Raw genomic sequence first — 27,449 nt, forward strand, 5'->3', positions numbered from 1 at the left:
AATCTAGGGCCTCTTATAATTTCTTCTTTGAAATTAATAGCATAAGTTTCTATTTGTTGTGCATCTATTTTTGAATGCCCCATTGTCTTCTGAGTATGTAATAATGTTACTATGTGCATATGATAATAGCTTTAAATTTTCTCAACGCTGTACTGAAGAACGAGGAAACATTTCTATAATGTTTATTGGACTTCAAAACTGCTGTATCATTGACTTTGGATAATATATTACACTGTTTTGCTTGTCTTCATGTTAGTAGGTGTTGAGTTAAATGACTTGCTGGTTATTAATTTTAAATTAAATTATGTCCTACTAGCAAGTCCAGTAAGTTCCATATTGCCAATCTGACTGGCTGCCAGAGATTGCACATCAGAAGAGCAAACAGATCAGATCCTCATGTTCTTTACTTTCAGTAACTCTTTAGTCTAATTTAGATTTGCTGAATAAGAAAAATAAGAATTTCAAAATCGCTGGGTTTTGTAACACTATGTAGTAACTGGTACAGCTTTTGCTGGAATGTGTGCTTAATGATGGTCCTTTGTTCAAATTAGAAAGATGCAGAGGAAATGAGTTCATCAGTATAGCAAGAAAATGAGTTTCAAGCAGAGATTTTGGCAAATACAGCACAACAGTACTAAATGACAATTTAAAACTTCCTCATTTCACTCCTAGATTTTTAAAGAACATGAATCAAAAAGTACATCTCACCTTAATTGTTCTTCTGAACAACCTTGCCTGTATCTCTTAGGGTAAAATCTCTCCAAAACTTGTTTTAATGTTTGGTTGGACTTGGACTGGGAAGTGACTTGCCCTGCTGGAGTTGAGAAAGGCCGTTCAAAATCTCCAATATCTACCTAAGGGCAAGTTCATGAAGAAAATTTTTTGTTACTCCAGAGTAATTTTCTAGCTGGATATTATGAAGTATCTTTTCATCTGTGTTACCAGGTATAAAATGAAAACCAGTTTGTCAATTAATATGTATTTTTCACTGATAAAAAAAGTCACTCAAGGAATTTCCTTATTTTCTATTTATCATGGAAAAAAGTTAAATATCAACTGTGCAAATAGAATACTAGTTCTGCTCTGAGATTGCTACATCTCTAGATGACACAAACCAGTTTACATTTACTGAATAAGAACATCAAATAACTTTCTCAATAACCTTCCTTTGAGCTTTCAATTGTTTTTAAATAAACCAGATCTTATCAAGGCAATGTCTAGTAAAGGAGTCTTAGACTTTCATTAAGCAGCTGTTACTTTGGAGTATTAACTTGCAGAAGTCATGTAAGGAGTAGTGACTGAAGAAATGGTACATGATATTTAATCCAAGACTGTGTAAGAGGTAAAGCATGTTTTAGCCTCACTGATGCCAGCAGCAGTGTATACTGTAAAGCATTTCCAGAGTTCCCTTACACAAAGATTCCAGCTCCGTCTGTTTCCTGCACTACATATGTTAAAAATGGAGGTCACTTGACTGTCAAGCAATCCTGGCCCAGTTTCTTTATTCACGTTTTTCACCTGTAAAACTGCTGTGTGAGTCACTCATGCATAAAGATTACCTGAGCTAGAAGAGCTGTCAATTCCATTGCTAATTCTTTGTTTACAGGGAAAAGTCCATTGACTATTTGATCATTTGTCTGATACACTAGCAGCAGCTTCTCTCTGTCTGTCTCCCCATGTACTTGAACTGAAAAATAAAGCCTACAGAAAAGACAGAAAGTTATTAAATAAAGAAGATAGGGAAATGCATTAGCCCCGAGGATTAGCAGTATCTGCTCTGAATGTGACATGTTTATGTCAGCATCAAAACACATTAGCAGAGCAACACTCGTAATTGAACCAGCAGACAAATACTTCATTTCAGTCCTCTGAGTTCAGTGTTGCCTTTTTTTTGCAGCCCTGCTCACCTCTTAATAACTGGAAAAAAATTAAGTATATTTTAAAAAAAATAAATCTCCAGTTACACCCATTTACTATTTTTGTTGCGAGCTTTGAGTCAGCCAATATTTTCCAGATGAAGAAACTCTGCAGAAACTAAAAAACAAATCTTGGGACAAGGCAGAGATATTAGACTTGCTAACAAACCTATTTTTGTAAGTAAGGCGGACAGTCCTTGTGCCTTCACATTTCCCAGGGTTTTGTTCTTTGGAGGCTTGCTCCCATTTTGAAATAATGTCACAGATCTAGAAGGAAAGCAATACAAAACTGACTTTGCCATGTCTTCCTCTTTGAAAACACTTTTGAATAGAAATTGTCAACTTATTTTAATATCCTCTTACCTATTACATATCAGAAACATACATAGCTTGAATTTTTAACATGAACATGATAGCTTGAATTTTCAGACTTACTGAAGTATAAATTTACTTGCATTTTTTAGTTGGAGTGTTTAATAATTAACATTTTTGTTGTTTATCCTGCAACACACATACACTACCTTTGGAAATGAGCCATACCATGCTTATATGGAAAGACCAAGTACTTGATTTAGCCACAGCCAATGAATGTGCAATTATAGAGTTGTTATATAATTAATCAAATGCCTTTGATCTCTGCCTTCTCTTTCTGCTGTACACCCGAGTTTTTCAGGTCCTTTCTAGTAACTGCTGTAGAGTTGGGATGAAGTTTGTTAAAGAATGCAGCAAAAGTGGTTCCCAACAAGCAGTGCAGGTGGTTAGTTAAGCAGATGGGAAGGAGGTGGAGCTGAGGTTCTAGGAGCCCTGCTGGGCTTCATGTCACCTTCCTAAGAGCCTTCCTGGAAGCAGTAATGTGAATAGCTTCTAGAGTTACAGTTACCTAGAAAGTAAGTACATTTTGCTTTCCATATGGTAATTTTCTGGTACAAGGAGACAGCTGATTGTGATGACACTGCCTGCTTGTCACCAAGGCCTGGCGGTAACTCAGAAGTGCAGCTGTGAACGTTGGCCAAAGGGTGAAGAAAAAAACCACTTGGTAAAAGTACAAAAAATTCATTAGTCGCTAGCTGCTAAAAGGCTTGAAAAATATTTAATATCTTACTACAGCATAGGTTATATTGGATTTTGTCACTCTACTGCAAAGAATTTAATTCTAGCAGTAGAGGGAACTAAAATTCAGAATTCAAAACAGTAACAAGCCAAATGGTGGAAATTTCTTTAAGTGAACCCTAGTAATTCTTTATTTAGAGAAGGAACCCTTTTTTTTTTTTCTCCAGGATTTCCACCCCAGTATCAAGGACCTTTTAGACCTCACATGGTGATCTTCTGGAGCTATAGCAGAAATGGTTACTGAAATCTCTCAACTCATCTTGGACTCCAATTGCTTTTCAGTTTTAAAGAACTGTGATTAATAACGGCTTATTTTTTTTTAGCCCAGCTGCTACTTCTCTAAATAATATCAGTCTCCTAGAGAAAGCTTTTAAATATAGTTCACTGAAACAATTTCAGCAATTGAAAAAGTGATTTTTTGAAAAAGCAACTTTCATGTTAAGGAAAAAAACCTAAAGACAGTTTTCAGCCTGAAAAATGTTTTCCTTTACATTGTCTGAAGACAGTTCTGTCTGAAATGAAGATTCCTTGGTTTCTTACATGCAGAGCTCATTAAAGGCTTTTGTTTACCTTGATGTTTCCTTGAAGACAGTGCTCTATATCCTTGCCAGAGGGATCATCAGAAAACAGTGCAAATCCTGACTGTGCTGGTTTCCTCATCCCTGTATCTTGGTTCAGGGTGTTGAGGAATTCCTCCACTGTGGTAGAGGCATCAAACCCAACAACCTAAAAAAGCAGCCAAAATGTAATTTGCTATCAAACTTATACCCCTTCCCCCCTTGAAGCTAAGATTTTGAAATGTAATACCTCTAGAATAACAGTGAGACTGTAAGACCTATTCCATCCTCTGTGAATAACTTACTGTCATTGGAAAGAAAAAATTTCCATAAAGTGTCTGGAAAAGATTTCCACATGTCAGTTAGTCAATTTAGTGGAATTTTTCTCCATCCAAAAAAAATTAACTTTGTAGTGGATTGTACCTAATTGCATTTTGTTTATCAAATCAGAGTCACTATCAAAATGCTTCCAAATGTAGTATTTTGGGGGCTGTTTTCTTTCTTTATAGTGGGTTCTTTGCACTTGCTACACTTGAATTTCTTCTGCTTCAGAATTTATATAACAGGTAGCAGTCTTGTATCTGAGCTTTTTATAACAATACCACTTGGAAAATGAAAAGACTACTGTTTCCTACACTTTTCAATATAACGGTGAAGCAAATGAGATCAATTAATCATTTTTCATCATCTGCAGCTTCAGAGAGATATTACATGGCAGATCTACATTGGCAGATTCAAAATACTTTACAAATGTTGCTTTGTCAGTATTACATAGGTCAGTAATATATAGAGCCTTACTTCCCCAAATCCAAATTTTTGTCTGTTGTTACTAGTATTGAGGCATTTTAGTAAGAGATGACAAATGGCTTTTATAGATACTAGTTGCTGATATTCATTTAAGTATCTATTAAGGGTGTTTTCCTATATTTGACATGTTGAAAATGTTTTACTCTTGGTAAAAATTTTCTTGAAAAAGGATCTTGGATTTCTGTTTTGGACGTCAGAGGCATCAAAATAAAAATCTGCTTAATCTAGTTTCAGAGACGAACACAGGAGTTTTCAATACTACTGTAATTGCTTATTTGCTGATCCTGTTAATTTATATTTATTTACTATTTTCTTAGCTCTTGGAACTATATAATTTTCAGCAGTAAATAATTAATGAGCAGTTACACCTTTTCTTCTCCAAACTTCAATTTTGAAACCTTTTAGCATGATTTAAATACATGTTGGTATTATCTGTTTTCCAGGGCAAACAGTAAGCAATTAAGAATTTTAGAGTTGAAACAAAGCAGAATTCTTCTGTGACCTGAAATGAAGAGTTTATTTGATATAGATTTGATTTCATATAAAAACTTCCTTTCTGTCCAGGAATACTATGATGTTGTGGGTTAGGAGTGGTATTCCACAATTTAGTGTTCCAGTGAAACCTCCCAGACCATGTGCCTCTACCCCCTCCCCCTGCAGTGATATGGAGGGAATTGGAGGCATAGAAGGTAAAGATCACAGGTTGAGTAAGAACAATTTACTAAGAGACAGAATTGAAGTAAGAAAATGAGCAGTAACAACTATATTAATAACTGAGTGTACAAGTCAGGCGAGCGACTCACACACGATCGCTCACCACGCGGAGCCTGGCACTGCCCCAACACACACACTGTGCCTGACTGAACTGGCACTGGAACAAAGGGCCCCACTCAGCCCCTCCATCCACTCTGCATGACATGAGGTGGTATAGAATAACCTCAGGGTCCTAGTGTGCCTTCCTGGCTGCTGCAAAGGTTAGCCCTGTCCTGGTTGGAACCAGGACATATGAATTGTTAAAAAACCCTTTTCAGCCATCTCTCACAGCTGGAAACACAAACCAGGATGTGAAGCAGCATGCATGAAAGCCTGTGCAAGGTTTCCTACATGCTTTGACTAGTGATGTCCCAGAAGAGTTAAGAACGAAGCCATGTTTGTTCTGGAACAAATATGGTTATCCTTCATGACTGATAATGGAAGTTACAGCTGTGCTTCCAGGCCTTCACTGAGATATTTAACTTCCAAGATGTCTGATAAAAGAAAGTGGAATTTAATACCTTTCCCTTTCCTTCAGCCTAATTCATTCATCTGGTGGTCAGGTTAAATAAGAAATAGAACTTTGCTATTTTTCATTAATAGGTTTTACTTTTTTTTCCTTTCTTTCTTGTAAAGATTTCCCCCCAAACCTTTACTCTTTGTTGCTCAAATCAGACTGCAAATACCTTGTGCCTGGCACGGCTAGCACTGACACAGGATGAAACTTGAACCATGTTTACCTTAACTGTTAAAATTTTCTTCTTGATCTACTAACTCATGGATGTGCTAACAGCAAGGGGTTGGGAGAGCTCAGATTTTGTTACCTGATATATGCCATTCATGAAATGAACGGGAATACTGAAGGGCAGTGAATGGTGGTAGGGATTCCTCAGAAGAGTGGAAAGGATTTCCATCCTGGAAGGTCTGGCTTCTCGGTCTCCGTTCTGCTGGGTACGCTCTACACATCGCTGACAATATATTGCATATTTCCCAAACTCAGTCCTGTGACAAAAAAAGAAATAAGGCAATTCTTGGGATCTGATTGAAAGGATAGTAAACTGTGAGTAAATCTCCCTGGGAATGCCGGATGGGAGGAGCACTCTAATTTCACTCTGTGAGATTTCCAACAGATTTTTTGCACATGGAATTAGAAAGAGAATTAGTCTACCGAGACCAACAGAATTGTGCCAAAGATGAACACGGCTCAGGGTGTGTTGTGTAACTGCCATATTTTGGCTTTCGTGGTTTTGCAACACACAGTCAAGAGTTCCACTGAAGAGTATTTTTCAAAAAAATGGTAACTTTCCCAAGTGATGAACTGAAGTAACATGTACTAAATTTTAGTAGCAATCTACTGTAATTCATTTGAAAATGTATGTCAAAAGATTTGACATATTACAGGAAAGAACAAAAATAAGGTATTTCAGAAAGACTAGTTGATTAGCTGGGTAATAATATTCAGGCACACCTGGAATCTGCATTCTTCTTTAAATGAAGTTTAAGAAGCCAAAGGAATGGGTGCTGGGGCAGAAAGAGTCCAACGCAGAGAGCCAAGAGCTGCAAGCCCTGAACAAAAGGAATACATTCACTGTTTTAAACATCTTACAATGTAAAACTTCCTGCTGTGGCTGCTGGCCAGCAGTGCAGCTTACTGTGCCAAGCTGAGACTGCTGAAATAGGAATGAAAGAAAACAAAACACAGAGAAAAAGCTGAGTAAATAAGCATGTCACCTCATGGGAAGGCCAAAATGCTCTCTTTTTATTTACTTGTGTGACCAGTGTTTACTTGTCTTTCTATCAGGGCTGGAAATGGGCTCAATTTATATAAAAAGCAGCTAATATATGGGAAAAAAAAACCCTAAGGCTGCAAGGCTAAGCACTATGAAAGGAGGAGGAACCTGTGCAATTTTAATCCAGCTCTCCTATTACATATATTATGAATCAACACCTAAGTCATTTTCCTCCTACCAAGGTAGACAGTAACTATTGAAAGAAAACCAGTTATTCAATATTTTGGTGTATTTTTATTGCTCAACATGTGTCCACAGGCTTCACTTATTACAGATTACTCTCATGTATCCTGGATGTACACTTAATAACATTGCAAGTACTTTTCTCACAATCAATATATCAATGCTTCATACTGAAATTTTAAAAATGGTTTTTCTCTATCTTGATTTATCTGACTTGCCTGGTATTAAATAGAAATTTGACAGCTCAGGCAGAGATATTTATTCCCTGTCATCATATATCTGTACTTTGATGGAGGATGGCATTGGCTCTGATGAAGGTATACACTGCAGCAGAAGAAGAGTAGGAGACTACAGCATGAATTTAGGACTTATAAAACCTAGTGTAAGGCTGAAAACATTGTACTGAATGTGTTAAATCTCAAAAATCTTATCAGTGTGTTATGATAGCAACAATTTATTTATCTGCATCAGAAGGAAAACCTTGCCAGTGATAAGCAAAGTACTGAAGAAGGATTATAGTAGATTTAAATTCCATCATCCATACATAACTTCAGTGTGTGCTAATTGACATGAACATGCTATGTCTGTTACAAAAGCTTTCTGAATGTCTTAGCAATGTACAGACAGAATTACAGAATGGCTTGGGTTGGAAGGGACCTTTAGAGATCATTTTGTTCCAACCACCCTGCCATGGGCAGGGACACCTTCCACTAGACCAGGTTGCTCCAAGGTCAATTCAACCTGCCTTTGAACACTTCTAGGGATGGGGCATCCACAGCTTCTCTGGGCAACCTGTTCCAGTGTCTCACCACATATTGGCCATATCCCAGATATGAGCTGTTTGTAGGGAATAGGTACCTCATCTGCTCATAGGTCTGCTCATCATGTTCTACTTTCTGTGGCAAGAGAAAAACATGTCATTTACAGAAGCCTTATTATGGTAACTTCTTTTCCCATTTTCTGATCCATCTCCTAGTTCTGTAGGTACTCAACACTTAACTTGAAAATAACCTGATTTATGTCCACCCTTTAAAAACAGCACGGGCAGTTATACTCTACTATGAGATACATGTACTCTGTTGGAGAGTCAGGATGTCACAGCAGTAATAAGATGTTAGTTCAGGTTTTTTTCCAACTTTAAGTAAGCAGATGCTACAGAAGAGCAGAGCCTCTTTACCATTCTAAACAGTCTGTGTAGTTCCTTCACTGCTGCTGAAACTGATACCATTAAAATGAACAGTGGGTTACCTGTATTGGTCCTGCCTGGTTTTGTGGATGTCGACGTCTAGTCTGTTTAATAAGCTGGCAACAGATCTCATTTTGAAGTTCAGGATGTGTGAGGCAGATCTGCAAAGCACTTTGGGCCAAAGATACATGGTAATCAATGGCAGGAGAGTCAACTGCAGCATTTATAAACAACTGGCAGGTCTAAATACAAAATGATAAGCAAGTGAGTTTACATACAATAAAGCTCCAACAAATCTTTAAGATGTTCTGCACAACAAAAGTGTGTTATAAAGTCACAATTAGTAAGTTTACCAGTTGGCTAAGGAAACCCTGCTGGTTCCACAAAAAAAGGAGTGAAAAGGGGCTGAAAAGGTGATATAGAGAGACTTAGGATAAAATAACTTGCTAAACCCCATGATTTTCACTCTGTGTCTAATGGAGTGAACTCTTAACAGGAGTTGCAACAGTTGTGGTGGTAGGCAAGGACGTGCTGAACACAGCTTACCCATCTACAGGACTTGGAAATGCCAAGTCTACAACTCTCAGTTGCAGACAATGTGAAATGCCTGTGTAAGTAGTGAGCACAACACAGCACAATAGACACAGATAAGAAAACCGTAACTCAGAGCCATTTGATGTACATCTTGGCTTTCACTGGTATTTTTGCTGTGGGTTAAATATGACCTTTCCTATCCCTCAGGAAAGCCAGGTGTGTTTGTTGTTGTGCTGTATTAGAAGAAAGCATTATGCATTTATTTATGTATTGCATTTATTCTACATAATAGCTGATGAATTTTCAAGAGATACAAGCAAAAATACAAAAAAATGGATGGAAGCCCTATCTATTTCTAGTCTATCTGAAAATATGTGGGTTTTCCTACGAAGTTTCAAATACACAAAGTTTCTATAAACGTCATACAAGTAATCTTTTATTTATTTTAGGCAAGTGTCTGTGGTTTGAATTAGGTCTGAAAAGTGATTTCCAAATAGATGTAAATTTGTTTTTACTGGAGAAGAACATTCCTTTTTCAATTTTCATGCTGCAGGATTGCAGAAAATAACATGGATGTACTTCTTTAAAGTACTTCAAACACTTCAAAGAAACCAGATGCAAAGTTTGCCTACAAGTGGCTGTGACGGAACATATGGTGCTTGTCTTGAATTCCTTTCTAGATCTGAACCATTACATCAAAATTCTCCAGACAGTTGATCCTTCAGGGAACTTGGTCTTTAGACTTGTATAAGTTCTGTGGAAACAGTTAATTTATCCAAGCTCCATGCCTTCCAACTTGTAATTTATTTCACAACATGTAGAAAAAGGAACAGCAGAATTTTATTTTGTCTCTGAAATAGACTTTATAGTCTGAAAGAAGGTTAATGGTATTGCAGCATACTCCCTCTCACGGGTATCAACCACCTATCTGGCCTTTAACTGGGAAAGATGTAAAGTCTTCCTGGCAGACAAAAATGCTCAAGAAACTTGCTGCAGCTCAGCAGTTAGGAACCATTATGTGCCTCTTAATCATATAGCCTTTCCAGTACTACTGGGAGATATACATATGTGCATTTTTAAAGGTGTATGAAAATCTCAAAAAGTGAATTCAAAAAACTGCTGTGAAATACTTTTAATGATTTTGCTCAGGAATATTTTCTCTATTTCTATTGCTGAGTATCTAATCGGTCTTTTAAGAACAGCTACTTCACAGGAAAATATTTTCTTTTTATTAAAACCAGCAATGCAATCTCTACTTTCTATCTCAATTTGAAATAATCCATGACTTGCTTAAACTTAAACTTTGCTTTCTCTTTCTCCTGATTTTTAAAATGTCTCCCAGCTGATTTAAATGTATCTACAACAAAACTTTCACCTACTATTTTTTGTTCCTGAATCTAATGGAAAAAATGGTATTTCAGATACAGTTCTCTGAATGCAGAGATCACTCCATGCTGTTAGGTTCTCTGGGGCTATGAACTTGAAGATACAAGTATTAACATTCATGATGGCCATGGATTTTTCTATTAACTTGCACTTTATCAATAACTTATCAAATAAATAGGAAGGCTAAAGGTTGAAGCCTGAGCTGCTCCCTCACAACTAAAAGTGATCTCTTTACATTGGAAGTTGTAGTGTTTGGTGAGATAATATGAGGACATTCTGCTGCTGTCCACTAGTTACCTCCACTAAAGATAAAATTCTCTTTTCTTCTTTCTTATCCGTGAAACATCTCTAGGAAGCCAACTAATAGCCATTCTTTAGCTAAAATAGTAATTCAGTTAAGTAAAAAGGCATCTGCTATGGTTTTACCTTAAATAATTTAATTGCTTCAGTTTGCAAGGCTTCTGATGGCAAAGTTGTAAGAGGGGAAGTAATTCCTTCTTTGCTGTGGCAAAGGGTAGGATGTCTCCAAATCTGAGAAGCTAAACACATAAAATACATAGACTTTGCAATTAATTCCGTTCCTAAGTACATTCAGTACATAGGAACTGGAAGATTAGCATGTTGGGACAAAACCAAACTTACTGGTATCACCTTCCACATTCAATAATTTACAAATAAGTTGTTCAAACTCAGATCCAACATTTACACTGGCACTTCCAGCTGCAACCGTCAGGTGATATAACCACGTGTCCTAAAGGAGAAAAACACAGCAGCTTACTCATTCTGTGCTGGAAGGAGCTGCTTCTTCAAGATTTTGCCCTCAACTTGAAACACTACCATCCTACTTGAAGCCCAAAAGAGGCTGGCTTTGGTTGAATACACATGTATTTGCGGTCTCTATGTTACAAATACTAAACAAGGAAGACTGGACAGGGCTCTCTTCAGAAGTCTTCACCCTCAGAAATCATGTCTAATTGTCAGGACATTCTTCCTTTCCTCTTCAGAAACCTAACACAAGTGTCTTTTTATCACTGCCAGATCCTGCTCACCCAAGGATGAGGCCAGAAAACAAAACAAATTCAACAGTGATGCAATAATAATAACAATGGTTTTAACCATTGCTCCTTCACTTCAGAAGGGCAGTCTTTCCTACTCTTAGTCTTACCAGTGAAAATGGGTGCCAGTACCCAAAACATTTCAGGAAGGTCTGCTACAGGTCTGTCTACAAGTTAGTGTATGTGAGCAAAAATCTCCAGTTACAGCATATATGATATTCTGCACTATGTCCTTATACAGGCAAACCTGCTTATTTTTGTCCATTTTAAAAAGGATGACCTACAATAGCATTGATTAGCAGACAAACTCTGATCAATGTTAATGAAGAAGGACCTTCTCCTTGCTTATTGTATCAAACTACAACCCAGATGACTTGTAAGTCCTCCTCCTGCTCCAGAAATATTCATATCACAGCACCATACTCATAGATGTGTTACTGAAACTCAATAAAAATGTCCATTTACTACCTTCTCATGTTTGGATCCTATAAGAAGATAAGTGGGTCCTTGGTCTTTGGGGTGGATAACAACAGTGTAATGGGTTGATAATAAACTGCGACCACTAGCTTCATAATCTTCATCAGAATCACAGGATCTATCAACTTCTTCGACCTTTGCCTCAAAAAGCTTGATTTGACCAAGAGGAAACTAAAAGTAAATATTAGAAGAGATGAGAGAGGAAATATTCAGTTCAGTGCACACTGGTTTTATATACTATATTATTATATTTATTTATTATTGCTGTTGACCATTATTTTCTTATTCCACAAATAGAAAGAAAAGCATGAATCATCATCAATACCCATTTTATTTATTCAGTTTCAGCCCTGCCAAGGAATGTCAGATAAGCCAGCTGTTGCAAAGAGCAGGAGAATGCTAAGTGCCAAAATCTGAGATATTTTCAAAAACTCTTTTCCAGATCTGCCTCTGTACCTAGTTCATGCAATAAATGTCTGTTATGGTGAGAGAGGTAACCCTTCAGAGTTTCCAGACCTGGTCCCAAGCAAAAATTCCCTAGATCAAGCCTAAAACTTTAACTGTGATCTCGTTATGCCAGAGGACAGTAGTATATTGTTGTTGTATCTGTTTTGTTTATGCTATAAATTCAAAAGGTAAATTTTGTGTGCAGTAGACCTCCAAGCTGTTTTTCATTCTCCAGTCTGACACATTACAGTACTTGACTGTTCAAGTATTTATGTGGTTAGCATCATCTATCAGGAAATATATTACATGAAAAGTGATTCAAGAGGAAATTCTCACAGAAGAAATTACTTCACAGTCATTATCAACAAGAAGCCACAACAAACATAAAGACAGCATGAAATTTTCACAACTGGGTGACAGGACTGACAGAGGCTGACAGTCCTTACTGGCTACTTTATGCAAAGATCACTCCCTTCCACTGTTCTTTCTCAAGTATAAGCCTGAAGTAAGTTGTCTTGAAATCTCAACACCAGTGAAAAGCAGATGAGGCTTCTCAGTAATACTCTACAAACTGAAAATACCATATTGGAGAGTAGGTGGCAAGTTTGTCTCAGCCTAGGGTTGACTTCTTGAACAGGGTTTGATACAGTGAGCTGTTAATAATGTTATCATTTATGAAGAAAACATCACATAGTGATGGCCCTTTACTCCAGTGCTTTCACTAGTAAGAATTAAAGATGAATATGGTGATTCATATTTTTGTAGCACTTCTGAAGCATTGAAGTAAAATTCTGAGAATTAAAAGACACCATTTCACATGTAAATAATCAAGACTGATTTATTCACCAAGTTTAACTAAAACACAGTTGGCTGATTTTTTAATTTGAATTCCATTTTGAAAGGAGGCCACTGGAATGGACTCCATTGCTGTACTAACCACTGCAGATTGTGTAATTTATTTTTGCATGGACACATTCAGCTACAGAAAACACGTTTTTAATTAGCAAATTGTTGAAGATTATAAATGAACTAGCTTTGGAAAACCTTTCATACACATTCTGCTTGCAAAAGCTAAATTCTTATTTTATTACAAGTCAGCAAATTACTTTCAATTTTACTTTAAAAGGGCAGCAAAATTTCTTCCAAATGTAAAGGAAATATTCTCAAGAGTCCAGCAAAATTCTTAAATGCTTCTAATGGACATGCTCAAACCCTAAAATCTTCAGTGGTGTGTAAATTATGATACTGTAAACATAGATACTTTAAACAACCTTTCTCTGTAGGAGAAACTGCAAGTTAACTTTAACGTCTTTGTAGGATGAGCTAGAGATTAATACTCTAGTCAGTTGATTCCCAGACCCTGTGTTACATTATTTTACAGAGTAATTAAAATAAAATGTTATGAAGGATGACTACTGCTATCTTATTGGTATAGTTTTAGAAATAAGGTTTAGTTGCATGTTTAAAAATGATGAAAAAAGGAAGGGACAACAAAGGGAATAACTAGCTTTTTATAAAAACTACTAATTACTGGCTCCAGTGTGATTATTTGGTTAGAACAGAAGCAAAAAATGAGAATTTGTGCATTTTTTTAAGTCTTAGTTATAACAGCTCAGTGGACTGTTCCAAAATCTTGTTCCTGACACACCTCCATTAACAACATATTTCTTGATGACAAAATACAATGCCTTGAGAACAAAAGGACAGGTGAAAAGTATGACTACAAAGTGTCCTAGTCCTTGCAGCACTGTGGAGGTACAGTGATATACCAAAAAACACGATTTGGAAGTCAGCTGAGGGATAAAGAGAACATTTACATTCTTGAAACTTTCAGTCATGCCCACTGCAAACATACATTAGAAAGGGTCAGTGTCCAGAAATACATGACAGCTAGGTCTTCTCTGATGAGTCTCATGCCTGTCAGAAAGGGACACCAAACTGTCAGTAAATAAGAGTTCCCCTTCAGCTAGGGATAAGATGCAGAATATCTATTATGTCCTGTAGGAAAAGGAGACAAATACGTGTGCCTTGGATACTGGTTATAAGATAGGAGCCTTCCAAGCTGACAAGCTGTGTAAAATACCTAGACCTTAATAAACTGCAAGTTACTGTTTTAAAGTCTACTTAGGTATGTTATCTTCCATTCACCAGGAAAACAAATTAAGGGACCTACCTTGTCTTCCTGATTACGGAAATAATACAAAATTTTTCCAACTAGGGTACACCAAACTCTTTTGGAATATCCATGTTTCACCTGTAATTACAGAACATGAGAAACAAGCACAGCCATAGAAACAGACCACTTTTCACCAACTTTGGTGATATTGGGAATAAATGCCTTAGTTTAAATTCCTTTCCACATTACTAGACAAAAAAATAAAACTGCATAACTGTATTAAGGGCACAGAAATCAAAGCATTAGATGTTCATCTAAAGTATAGTAAGGCCAGTGTTTTCCATGTGACTTTGAATCAGGCCTAAATTAGTGGAAGCTAAGTAAATGGAAGAATTGAAAGAAAAATATCCATTTATTCAATATTCTTATTAATTTGAAATAATGTGTCCCACTGAGTAAAAAAAAGAAGAGAGCAGAAAAAGAGAGCACTCCACTGAAACAAGGTCGGTCAATTAGCTACTGAAACATATGCTGAACAAAGTTACCACTGAGCAGAAATGGAGAACTTACAGGAACTAACGAATTAAAAAGACATAAAGAAAAACCAAATCAAATCAAATAACCAGAAGAAAAACATTGCCCAAAGGAGGCGAGTTGGTAGTCTTTCTGGATTGTTCACATTGCTAAGAGCTGGGAAAGCAAATACATGTCTGTTAGCTTGTATTTATTTTATTGTAGGGCCATTCTTATCTAGCTATTATTCTTAAGAAATATGGAATAAAGCACACTGGGGGAAGAAGAGTTTTCCTACCTTTGTAAGTAATCCTTTCATGGTTGGCTTGATTTCAGCCTGTATGAAAAGTGGGCTGGCAGCCTGTATTTTGAGAACATTCTGTAGTACCTTGATCCATTCTTCTAAGATGTTGGGGGAATCTGCAGTCAGGTAGTATGTTCTTTTTTCTGTGGTCAGCTATGTAGTAACAGAAGAATCTTGAGCTTCAAAAACTTTATACATTTGACCCCACAGCATGGGGGTTGTACCATATACTGCACAACGTAGTTTTACAACTTTGGGGGGTTTATTTTCCCTGAGGTACTTTTCATCAATGGAACACTGTGTGGCCAGGCAGAGCACACAGACTCTTTCTAAGTCTTTATCTGAAAAGTTCCAGGACAGCAAGTCGAGAAAACACCATTTATCTCCTTTCAGACAAATGACTTTTCTCAACACCAATGGCTGGCTCCAAGACTACTCTCTTTATTTATATCCCCTCTGTGATTATCTGACCTTGTAGCAATACAAACAAGACTCCGTGTTGGCCTTTTTATATTTTCTGTAACTGATATGATTCTTTGGTTTCAAACAAAGGGTACTGATTATTTAATTCCAAGTCCACACTTAGACTTCTGGTGCAATAGGGACTGGAACAAGGGGGTGGTTTGGGGGATGGAGGGAACACTAAAACAGAGGAGAACAGCAGGCACCTGAATTGTTTGTTTTCCATCACCCCTTTCAATGTGGCTGGATGCATTTAGCTCAATCTGACCTTGAGGTTTTCGTATGACATCACTCTGTATGGAAAGAATGGAAAAAGAATATTTTAAATCTACCAACAAATATCAGTAAATAATTATAGAACTCATTTAAACATTAATCTTGATAAACACTTCCTAGTTAGACATTATGTACATTGTACACCCCTTAAGGAGGCAAGTCCAGAATCACTCTCTGACCGATCGGACACCAGAAATGCATATTTTTTTTCTTCTGGCAGCCCTAGATTCTCAAGAAAACAATCTAATATGAAATAGTAGGTAAGTTTCATGTACTTACTGGTGATTTGTAGTATAGCAATTCGCCTGCTTTAAGCACAAACCACCGTCGCTTCCAGGTTTTTACTTTACCACCCATTTTTAACAGATATCCTGACTTTTCCAAGGGTTCCTGATTATTTAGAAGTTAGATAAAAAGTAGTTAGATACACATATATACCTATACCTCTCAGAAATATGTATAAATGGACACACAGATACATTAATGACTTAAAAGCATGCTAAATAATAACTACAGTATTCCATGAGACTTTTAGTCCAATGACAGTTTTTACAAGCATCAAGACAAATGTCATGCACATGGGATAACTAATTAATATCCCTACTTACAGTTATAGTACATGAAGGAGAGTAAGTGATTTGCCCCAAACTACACAAAAGAATGAAGAATATAATGATTTCTGATTTTACTTTCTAATTATTTACATTAAGCAAGGAACAAAACAAATACAATATGGGTTTTTTTCCAACTTCAGGGCCTAACCTGCAGAGCAGATATAGAGCACTGTAATTCAGAGGTCCTCACAACAAAGACAAACTTTTAGTGTATATACCTGTAGAAAAGAGTTACAGTTTTGCTCTGTGAAGAAAGCTTAAAATAATCTTCATCACCAGGCAGTCAATCCACTTGCAAGTTAAGACACTAACTACTAACACAAGCCACTAAAAAAACTCTTGGAGACTGACCAATAGCCCATAATGGTTTGATTTCACTTGTCCTCACATGTTACTCTATTTATGATTTCTCTGACTTCAGCTCCTTCCTGAAATGCTGTACTATTTCCCTGAATATTCAAATAATAATAATCATTTTAAGATGATTTTAGTATTTCAAATGCAATCTGATACCAGATCTGGTTCCAAGAAAGGAAATCTTAAGTACTTTGAATTGTTTTCTGGAGTTGTCAACCCATTTTCCTTCATTATATAGAAAGTTCAGAATCATCCTCCACTTTCCTTCAATAATTACAGTCTTATATGGCTAACTTGTTGCTGGTATATTTTGCTATTTGTACTCATAAGGCAGTCTGTGAGTCAGCAAGGCTGGATAGAGATTTGGGAGCAGTCTTTGAACATAAATATATGCATAGCACCACAGGGGCACTTCTTCACTGAACTTCAGTACTCACATTTTTTCCATTATCACTGGATGAGGATGAGGTCTTCGGAACTTTCTGCTCTGGCTCTGAATAGTCTGTATCTACTGAATAAGCATCTGGAGGAATTGCATAGTCACTTTCTGAGGTCACAGAAGACAGAGATGCACCTGTGTTAAAAGAAGAAAGATGGTTCTTTATACTTTTTAAAAATTACTTTAGAAACACATGAGATCAGAATACCCATGCACAAAGAGTATCTGAACAGAATCTGCAGGTAAATGTAGGTATCAACATAAATCCATCAGCAACCAAGGTTTTTTTAAAATATCAGCACACTGAACTATTAGCACAGTGCTAACATCTGATTCTTATTTTACTCATAATTAAACAGTTTATGTCCCCTGTGAATGAAACAACAAATAAATGTCTTTTATATATACATATAGTATCACCTTCTGTTACATTACCACAGGGTTTTTTTTAAGGGAGAGAATTACTGCCATACATGATACTCATTCTCTAGAAAACAAATACAACATCTTCAATTAAACTAAGCAACCTTCCCCCTCCCCTTTCTATCACTGTGTACTAAGAAGCCAAGCTCAAGATCTGAGATGTGCTGAAGCTGTGGGTGACTGTATTTTGCAATTAGTATGAATTTTTATACTGAGGTTTTCTAAAGATTTGAATTCCAGATTTCAGGGTTTTTTTAGAGTTTATTAGCTTTAATCCTGAAAAAAAATGCACCCTATTTTCAATTCCAGTGAATCAGTGATTAAAGTTCAAACTCCTCCCTCATTCATCCTATTTTCATACATGTGAACATGTCCTTTTGTAAGGACTAGTGCTCTACTCTGGAAGGTTATACACTCTATGATTGAAATGAAGGTGCCTTCCTTCCTCTGATTCATTCATTTCCAAACTCAGTTGCCAATTTTATTATTTATTTTTCTTTTTTCTCATTTATTGCTTTGGTAAGCCACCTGGGCTTTCAGAGGGGGTTCTGCTCTCCTCATGTAGGACCTATTATGAAATATATGCAGCAAGGTAATTATGCTTCTGGTGAAATTTGTGACTGCCTGGATTTTTAAATAATGTGATCTCAGAAAAGATATGTACATGTAAGTTTTGAGGTTAAGAAAGGTTTCCATCATGAAACAATGCAAGGAATACTTCATGAGAAGAAAGCACGAACAAAAGGAATGGTTCCATTTTACAGATATGGATATAAACTGTAGGTGAAACCAGCTTTTCAATTACTCAATTTAGCTTTCTTGTTGTGTAACATGAGATGCCTCTGCAGCTGTGACACTGGTTTTTGCTCAGCAAGATGGATCTGCAGGGAAGCAGGAATTATGGGGCCTTTTCACATTCATGTAGCAAAACTACCTAAATCACTGGAAACAGGACTGGACTCCACGTGTGGCTGGCACTGGAAAACTCCTGACTGTACCAGTGGCTGTCAGCCTTTTCCACAGTGACTGAATGGAGTTCCTGCTAACTGGGATTTTTACATGTATTTTTACATATATTCAGATGACTGAATAATGTTATTTTGCATTTGTAAAGCAATATATAATGAAGGATCTTAACACTTGGCCTCACTGGGATCATCATCTCCCTTGCTCTACCCAATGAAGAAATACTTGCAGGGATATAACACTGATAATGTCACCCTATGAGGAAGCACTGTATCTTTCAATATTATCAAGCATATTATTTCCATTTTGCAGATGGAAAACACACAATTACCTAGAATTTTCAGATCAGTCTTCCACAAAACACAGGACATTACGTGATTCAAGTGTTTGAACTAAATCTTTGCACAGGACCTTGAGACAATCACTGTAAAAATGAAAGAAGTCTTTCATCACATGAGGTGACAACCAAATAATTAGTTGAGGGAACCTCTCCACCTGCTTTCTGATCACATGAAATCACTTTATAAACTTAAATATATGTGGGGTTTTTCTTCTGATGGCAATGACATTTTTTCTACATCATTTTTACTTATCTACAGTTAAAGGTCACAGGTAGTCCTTGGCTTGACAAAGTATAGATTGAATGGTGCTTCTTGCTTTAATGTACAAGTTCTTGCTTTAAATGTATATATGTACAACTTTTCCCTCATGACAACAGCCAGCTACTAGACTAATGCCTTAAAAAGACACCTATAATAACAGCAATAAAAAGAAAACAGTGTATAACAGCCCTTTGTCCTGCTTGAATAGTAGATCTAGGCCTTGACAGGTCCACACTGTTTACAGAAGAAATCAATTTCCAAGAAGATCATGTAAACTGCCTAGTTTTCCAAACTTCCCAGAAGTTACTTGCTCTTATGGTTTTTGCCTACCTCGTTTCATAGCCCGAGGACTTCCTGGACCACTTCTGCTTCGAGAGTCAGACTCAGAAGTCCTTGAGCTGGACCGAGAGCTGTCTTCTTCCTCAGATCCTGACGACTCATCTATAAATGGGCTGTTGCTTATTTGAGTTGCTTTCTGCAGAAATGAACACAACATTCTTTGATACCTTGCATAAAAGGTACCAGTCATTTCCTTCATACTGTGGCAGAGCTCTGCTGGCTTCATAACATTCAAAGCCATTCTTGCCTGGGCTGTGAGTTTTGGCACACAAATATTAACATGAAACTGAATACCCTCTGTCCTCTGTACACTCAACCACACCCATGGTCTAAAACAGAAACCTGAAGTAGCTCAAGGCATGGGTCTTTCCAAATCACAAAAGGCTGCCAGAAAACAAACAATGCTCTGATTAGTTACTGCTGGTTATGTGACTAGAAACACCTTTGGCACTGATGCAGACATTTCTATGCATACACACAATTTTAATTATAACACTGAACACCATGTGGTTCTGTTCAATAATTAACAAGCCTTTGGAAAAAACCAGCTAGGAATCTAAGAAGGCTAGTAACATTTTATAAGCAGCACTGTTTTTTCCCAGTTATTTGACATTTCGATTACTTCAGGGGTTCTGTGATCTCTAAACATCATCTTATGACATATTTGGCATGGCAATATCAAATTGAAACAGCAAGTTCCTGGATGTGAAGCCTGATGGTATTTTAAAATTTCCTTTAAACAGTAATACAGTTACCCCTTTCAAAGTGGTGTAGACAGGAGTGGTCATGTTCTTATATATCAGAGATGTATATAATCCAGATATGGAGCATGAAGGTAGTGAAACAGCACCTGAAAAGACAACATATTTTATAAATGACCTTTTGAATTTACCCCTCAATCAACCAAGTTAAAATCTAATTTTTTTGCATTGTTTAACTGCTATAAAAGCAAAGTCCTGAACTGTTCTGGATGTGAGATTTTTAGCTTTTTGAAATTTACAATGCTTTAAGAAGCACACATAAATTACAGTCATGATCACTAACCCTTTTTAAATTGGAAGTATAAGCCCTTACTGTGGTACCTCATACAGTATCTTCAAAATGAATTGAAAGTAAATCAGAGTGAACAAAGTACAAATTCAGCACAAAGTCAAGAGGCAGGGTAACAGAAAACAATGGAAAGATCTTCTAGGTTTTAAATAGCTGATAACTAAATCTCCATAAAAGTATCTCAGAGGTCCTTGTTTAGAGATCACTGTTTTTCTTATGAGACAATGAACAACTAAACCACTTACTTTTGTTAAGAGATTCCACGGTGAAAGCTTCAGACATCCTTAAACCAGATTTGGCTACAGCATAAATTCTGCTTTCCTATACAAGCAGAATAGATTTGATGGTAGATAATTAACACATAACAATTACTTTTCTTCTGTTTAACCTCCTAGTCTTTGTGTTAGTGCAACTATGTGATGAAATGGTTCATAAAATGACATTGTCAATAGCAGCTGAAAAAGGCATCTTTTATATGCCATATTCATCATATCCATAGTCTGTTTCAACACTTTTCATAAAATGCTTGCCCTGTAGGTAACTTATTGTTAAAGATACTATTATCAGGTGCCACAGAAGCTATAGTGAGAATGCTTTTTAATGGAAGATTGTGTGTTAAGAACAGAGAAATGCCATTAGAAGACAACTTTTCAACAACTTTTTGTTAAAAGGTTACAACAGTAAAATCTATAATGAAAAAAACGCACTAAAATATATATAGAGAGAAGCTGTTACATTAAAGCATTATTCATCTGAATCATTAATAACTCTCTGACACTGGAACTGCAGAATCAGTGAGTCTTGACAGTTAATTTGGGTTTTGTGCAAGACGTATTAGTATCTATTTTAATTTCCTGACTGATGGCTTTAAAATCTTACTTGGAAATGTGATCAATAAATTCTGTAACCTGTAGTTGTCTTCTGTTGACTTAGTTGTCTAGATGGTGAGGGGTACAGTGGTTACAGGAAGGGCACTGACACCAGCATTCTTAGGATCTACTGGTGTTCAGATAAATAAGTAAATGTAGTCACAAGCATTACATCTTTGAATCACTCAAAAAGACACATCTAACTTAGATATGACATGAAAAAAATTGGTCTTATCTACAAAATAGTGACTGTGTTTTTCAACAGCAGAAATACTCTGCTTAGAATAAACTTGCTTCTGAGTTTGTAGTCTTAGTTCTGATATGCTAACACCCTGACTTGTCATCAAACAGATAATAAGATAAAGGCAACAAAAATCATAGAAGAGAGGCATGAAAATAAAGTTAGTTTCACCAGTAGGAAAAATATCTATAGTCACACTTACCCAGGAAGGAAATCGATGTAATGGAGGGGTTGGAGGTTTGCAGCTAGCACCCTTTTTGGTCTTATCAAAAGGTTCCTGGGCTTCAGTATTTTGTGCTTCAGTACAGTCATAGGTAAACACTCCTTCATCACAGCCAATCTCCATTTTCTCTAAAATATCAGTATCTTCTCCATCCACCAGATCTATGTCTGTTTCCTGAGGTCTCCACGGACGTATCATGCTTATGGCATTCCTATTTCTACCAAACATTCTGTCAGAACTCAGCTGGGGCTGGCTTAAGTGTTTCTTGGCTACTGCTGAATTTAAACTAAAAACATTAGGAGTCCGTAACTTTGGAGGTGGCAAATTTGAGGGAGAATCTGATGGAGTTGTGCATTGAGAACCTGCAGAAGTTGCTAGAATTGGGTATCTGGGTGTCAGTGCAGGGGTTAAAATTGGACTTGGGGTATTTGCTTCACTGGATGATGATGAATAATCTAGCCTCTGAGACTGAAATTTCTTATTCAGTTCATCTGAAGAACTATCTTGGTCTTTCTTTTTACTTGTGAAGTCAGAGTTGCACTTTCCACCTGGATTGTTCTGTCCTTTCCTTTGGGCCCCTTGGTGCCAGGAGTACAGCTTCTTTTGCTGAGTCCTCTGAACACCAAAACTCTCTTCTTCAAATAGAGAACTACTGTCATCAGATGCTGTCAAATACATTTCACTTCCCACTCTACTGTACCTTGCATTCTCTTCAGATGTGTGACTTGAAAGAGTCGATGCACACCTGGATTTCAGTCCTTTATTGTCTCCTCCACCCTCATCTGAGCTCCAGTCACTCCCAGTAGTACATGAGTTCTTTGACAAGTCACTGTCTATTTCTTTGGATGAACAGCTTGTTCTCCCATTTTTGTTCTGCTCTGAACCAGAGGACCTTTGTTGCAATGACTTCTGACCTTTATTTGTCTCGTGTGCAGGACCAGCAAAGGTAGTTTCCAGGATATCCTTCTCTGGAGGAGAAATATAATGACCATGAGAAAATTACTTTAGCAAACTTGAGCGATAAAGGGTTTTGTCATCATGTCTGCAAATAGTAAGTAGGTAATAATTTCAAATGCACAAGCACATTAAGTTTTTTAATACTGTAAATAATAAACATTAAGAAAAATATTATAAATTTTTAAAGTGACTGAAGTTGCAGTTATGTTTGCCAAAAAAATGTAACAAACATTACTCAAAGATCTAGCTGAACTAAAAATGGCAATAAATGTAAAGATAAGGAGACTGGAGCCACAAGTAAACCATGTATGTATGAAAACAAACAAAGAAACAAAACCAACAAAAAGCCAAATACTTAAGAGGACATACAAATTTAGCTGCTTTATTGAATCTAAGGAAAATTAAAATTTAATAAAAGCTTGTCAGAAAATATTTTCATTAACAAATCAAGTATTCTGAGCATTTCTGCAGCGTTTATACTTAGAAATTTCTTCTGCAAGCTATTATTGTATTCCCAGTGGTGAATGATTAAGATATACAAGAAAGGCTCATGGAAAATACTTAAGGCAAGACGCTGAATTAAAAATAGCTTTGTTTCTGCTGTTCACTTTTACCTGGTTTTGCAAGAGAGAGCTACAGCTTGCAATGTGCTAGTGAGGCCTGCATGCTCCTGAGTTAAAACAGATGCGCAGGCACTTGGGACAGTTAATGTTAAATAGTTGTATGACGTTAATGTGGATTGGATAAGCTGAAGATTTTAATTTAGTCTACATTAAAGTGCCAAAAGTTGATCTGTTTCCATCTAGGCAAGCCTAGGGTTCTATTTCTTATCCTTTCCCTTGAAAAAATTACTCTTATTTCAATTTCCTCATCCATAAAATGGAAATAATAATCATACATAGCCACCCTTATAATGAACTTGGTGTCATATAAATACACAAAACATTCATAGGATCTCTTTCAGTTTCTGATTTTCTACAGATCCCAACTTGCTATTTTGGATACAATGATTAACTGTGGAGAAAATACTGAGGTCATAAATAGTACTGTGGGATTCAAGTGAAGCATCAGAGTCTCCTTCCCAAGTTTTTCTTCACTTAAGGGAAGTAGCAAACTGCAGTGGATTTGCTTATGCCTGTAACAGCACGAGAGCACACCAATTTGCTGGCAGTACCATACATCAGGGCTTGTTGGGGAAATTGTATGAACTGATCGGGAGCTTTCTCCTTCAGACAGGAAACCATGATGTGAAAGGATGCCTGAGAGTCTCTTTTGTTTCTTCTGACCTTGATCATCCTACTAAAAATTACTGAGCCGATCTTGTTGAGTTAGGGCATAAAACTAACACTGTGACACTGGTGATAGCATAGACAAATCATACAGAAAGTGAACTTAGGTGAGACTCTACTCTAGCAAGGCATAAGGATGTAACATCTCTCCCTGGGGGACTGTCAGCCTTAAACTCCTTACACTACTGTGGAGCAAACCTGGGCCACAACGTCTTTCCTTTGCAGACAAAGCACCCATCAGCCACTGTGTGCTGCCAAATAATGTATCAGTGGTATTACAGAGACTCTAGTGCTCAATGCGATTTCTTTTTAGTAACAGAAGACTAGCACTGAAGAAGGAGAGACTACTGTTATGTACTTTGAAAACAGTTGGTTTGGGTACGTTAACATAGCTGTTGATTTTAGTTTTCCACCTGTGTGGGAATAAAATGACAGTATTGGTGACTAGGTACCTAGCATGTTTCTGGCTTCAGTGTTGTCTGACTCTTTAGATGAACACTTTCTTATTTCTTCAAATTTAGGAGATGGTTGAGGACTTCTTGCTCTATTTGAAAAGCATCCAAAAGTCAAACTGCTTAGCCGCTGACACTCTCCAGGTTTTTGTGCTGAAGTAACAGATTTCTTGCCAGTAGCTTCTGAAGAACAGTAATTCAGAAATCTTGTGTTAATGGGATACAGCAAGCTATGCCACTGGTCTCTTTACTCTGCAGTGAAAAACCAGGGTTTTTTTAAGCTAACTAAAATTTTGCAAAAAGATACTTAAAAGTTTTATAGGAATAAACATCTACCTAATACCTACCCAGAGCTACATTTCTAGTTATTAAAATTTAACATAGAAAGAAAAAAAATGCTTTTAACAATTTCACAGTAATAAAATATAAAACATGCACATAATACAGAATTAAAACCTAGTGGAAATACCTGATTTTATTCTGCTATGACAGCAATTATACCTATGGGCTGTTCTAGGATATATAATATGGAAAAAACTGTAGAACAATAGTATTAAAATATGTGAGGGCCTTCCTTTCAGATACAAATATTAAGAGAAACTGTAATAGGTGCTACAGCAAATACAGAGGAGTAAGATAACAGGCTTAGAAGGTCTATATGGAGGACTTCAAAAGAAAGTGAAAGCATAAATTCATGAACTGCCTTGACAATATGAAATCTGTCCTTAGGGACAGCTATTCTTCCAGAAACTGTAATGAAACAATGCTGTCCACCTCTGCTCATAAAAATCTCTGTGGCAGATGCAGGATCAAAATTCCTTTACTCATATCTGTAAACTGTTTAAAATAGTACCATATTTTCATAATCTATAGCCTGTCACCAACATGGACACTGCAAGTAGTAATAAATTTCTTAATATTTTTATCATAATCATGTTGGCCTGTCACCAACATGGACACTGGAAGTAGTAATAAATTTCTTAATATTTTTGACCATATCAGTAAATGTGTGTTGAAAACCACCTGGCAATTTCTTAGGGTCTCAAAAAGCCTTTGAATAAATCTCTCAGAAAAGAATGACTAAAGCTATTAAGTGCTGAAGTATACAGAATTGCTACTGATCAGAAATAGCAATGTTGGCCTGTCACCAACATGGACACTGGAAGTAGTAATAAATTTCTTAATATTTTTGACCATATCAGTAAATGTGTGTTGAAAACCACCTGGCAATTTCTTAGGGTCTCAAAAAGCCTTTGAATAAATCTCTCAGAAAAGAATGACTAAAGCTATTAAGTGCTGAAGTATACAGAATTGCTACTGATCAGAAATAGCAATGAAACAAAACAATAGTTTCCTCATTAACAGAAAGGTGCATCTTAGTTTCAAAGCTTCATATTGTGTATTTTGTAAATATATTTTCATATATCATGCAGATTACGTGTGTACACACACATTTCTAAATATCTGTGTATTTACATGTATATGTGAGGCATATTATCAAAAAATGGGAGATAGGCAGCAAACTAACAAAATTTTCAGATGATAGTGAAGTGTCAGATCAACCAAGTATGGAGAGGACTGTGGCAACCTTCAGACAGACTTAAGAAAGTTGGTGAACAGACAACATGGTGGCAAATAAAATTCAACTTTGATTAATGCAAATTAATGCTCTTTGGAAGGGATAGTCCTCTTTCTCCTATTTACATTTTATGATTTTAAAATTTACTCTATCTACTTGAAGAGGAACCTGGTGATACTTTGGCTGAATTATGATTTTGGATCACTGCAGTCAAATGTGGAAATGAAAAAGGTCTGGTCCCAATTCTGATTCCCAGCTGCCCATTTGCTAGACAAAGCAGATGCAGATTGACATTCATGTAATCCTTAACAATGCTAGGAGCACCTATGCTATAAAGCAGTGAAAGCAAAGATCTGTGATAAATCTGGAAAAATCCAGCTACTTGCAGAACTTCACAAATAACAGAGGTACCTGTTCACCCAACAAAATTGTCAATTCATACTAACTGAAATCTCTGTGATTTCACAGAGTATTTTCAGTTATGTGGATGCACAAACAATAGGGTATAGAAGGAAGTATGCCATATAGAAAGAAGCTTTTAAAAGATTTGTACATTTACCTTGCAGTTTAGATTGCACTGTTTTCATCTCTTTGGTTTGCTTTTGGTTGATCAAGCGAAGGTTCTGATTTTCCACCTCTAACTAAAAGCATATAAATGTAATCTCATCCACTGGTGAAACATTTTTTCAAGTCATTACATCATTTAGATTTTCTCTGAATTTCTGCCTGTCTAAGGACAAAGCTAGTTCAAAGGTAAGCTCCTCTCTGCTACTTCTCCAAATGCCAGTCTAGACATTTGTTTATTCTGAACAATGAAATACCCTGCAATGATGATTTGCTCAACTTCTGTTAAAATCTTTCCCCCAACCAAGCAAACCCAAGAGTGCTTTAAAAAGCCTTAATAAATAAGAAAAAAAGAAATCTGCACTGGCATTTTTAATAAAAGCAGAGGTCTGGAATTACAAACTTCTGTGCCACTTGGCAAACCCAAGAGTGAGCAGAGGGAATGGTGCTGCTAATACCTCCTACCATCCCACAGCAGAGATTAAAAAAAATAGGTGCCAATGAACTTTATACAGAACAAGTGTCTTTCTACAGGAGGAAAGAACAAAGGAACCATTGCTGTAGCCCACTACTAGGAGGTAAAAGATGTCGGTTCAAACTCCTGCTCCAGATT

The 27,449-nt window shown here is 36.6% G+C and overlaps 1 protein-coding gene across 1 annotated transcript in view; it reads right to left on the reverse strand.

Annotated features, from left to right (window-relative positions):
* PLEKHH2 (pleckstrin homology domain containing, family H (with MyTH4 domain) member 2) overlaps positions 1-27,449 on the reverse strand; it is a 49,901-nt gene that overhangs the window by 5,698 nt on the left and 16,754 nt on the right. The window contains exons 5-25 of the mRNA XM_009077966.1: positions 26,832-26,913; positions 24,694-24,876; positions 21,975-22,963; positions 20,908-20,983; positions 20,368-20,462; positions 19,604-19,748; positions 17,281-17,417; positions 16,152-16,262; positions 15,803-15,889; positions 15,129-15,287; positions 14,375-14,455; positions 11,746-11,925; positions 10,865-10,973; positions 10,649-10,761; positions 8,365-8,544; positions 6,612-6,709; positions 5,968-6,145; positions 3,597-3,752; positions 2,086-2,183; positions 1,560-1,701; positions 709-854 (exon numbers count right to left, since the gene is read on the reverse strand). Of these exons, the coding sequence (XP_009076214.1) occupies positions 709-854; positions 1,560-1,701; positions 2,086-2,183; positions 3,597-3,752; positions 5,968-6,145; positions 6,612-6,709; positions 8,365-8,544; positions 10,649-10,761; positions 10,865-10,973; positions 11,746-11,925; positions 14,375-14,455; positions 15,129-15,287; positions 15,803-15,889; positions 16,152-16,262; positions 17,281-17,417; positions 19,604-19,748; positions 20,368-20,462; positions 20,908-20,983; positions 21,975-22,963; positions 24,694-24,876; positions 26,832-26,913 (3,545 nt within the window). The remainder of the gene's footprint in view (positions 1-708; positions 855-1,559; positions 1,702-2,085; positions 2,184-3,596; positions 3,753-5,967; positions 6,146-6,611; positions 6,710-8,364; positions 8,545-10,648; positions 10,762-10,864; positions 10,974-11,745; positions 11,926-14,374; positions 14,456-15,128; positions 15,288-15,802; positions 15,890-16,151; positions 16,263-17,280; positions 17,418-19,603; positions 19,749-20,367; positions 20,463-20,907; positions 20,984-21,974; positions 22,964-24,693; positions 24,877-26,831; positions 26,914-27,449) is intronic.

This window comes from Acanthisitta chloris, unplaced genomic scaffold (assembly GCF_000695815.1).
Source record: "Acanthisitta chloris isolate BGI_N310 unplaced genomic scaffold, ASM69581v1 scaffold26880, whole genome shotgun sequence".
Taxonomy (NCBI): domain Eukaryota; kingdom Metazoa; phylum Chordata; class Aves; order Passeriformes; family Acanthisittidae; genus Acanthisitta; species Acanthisitta chloris.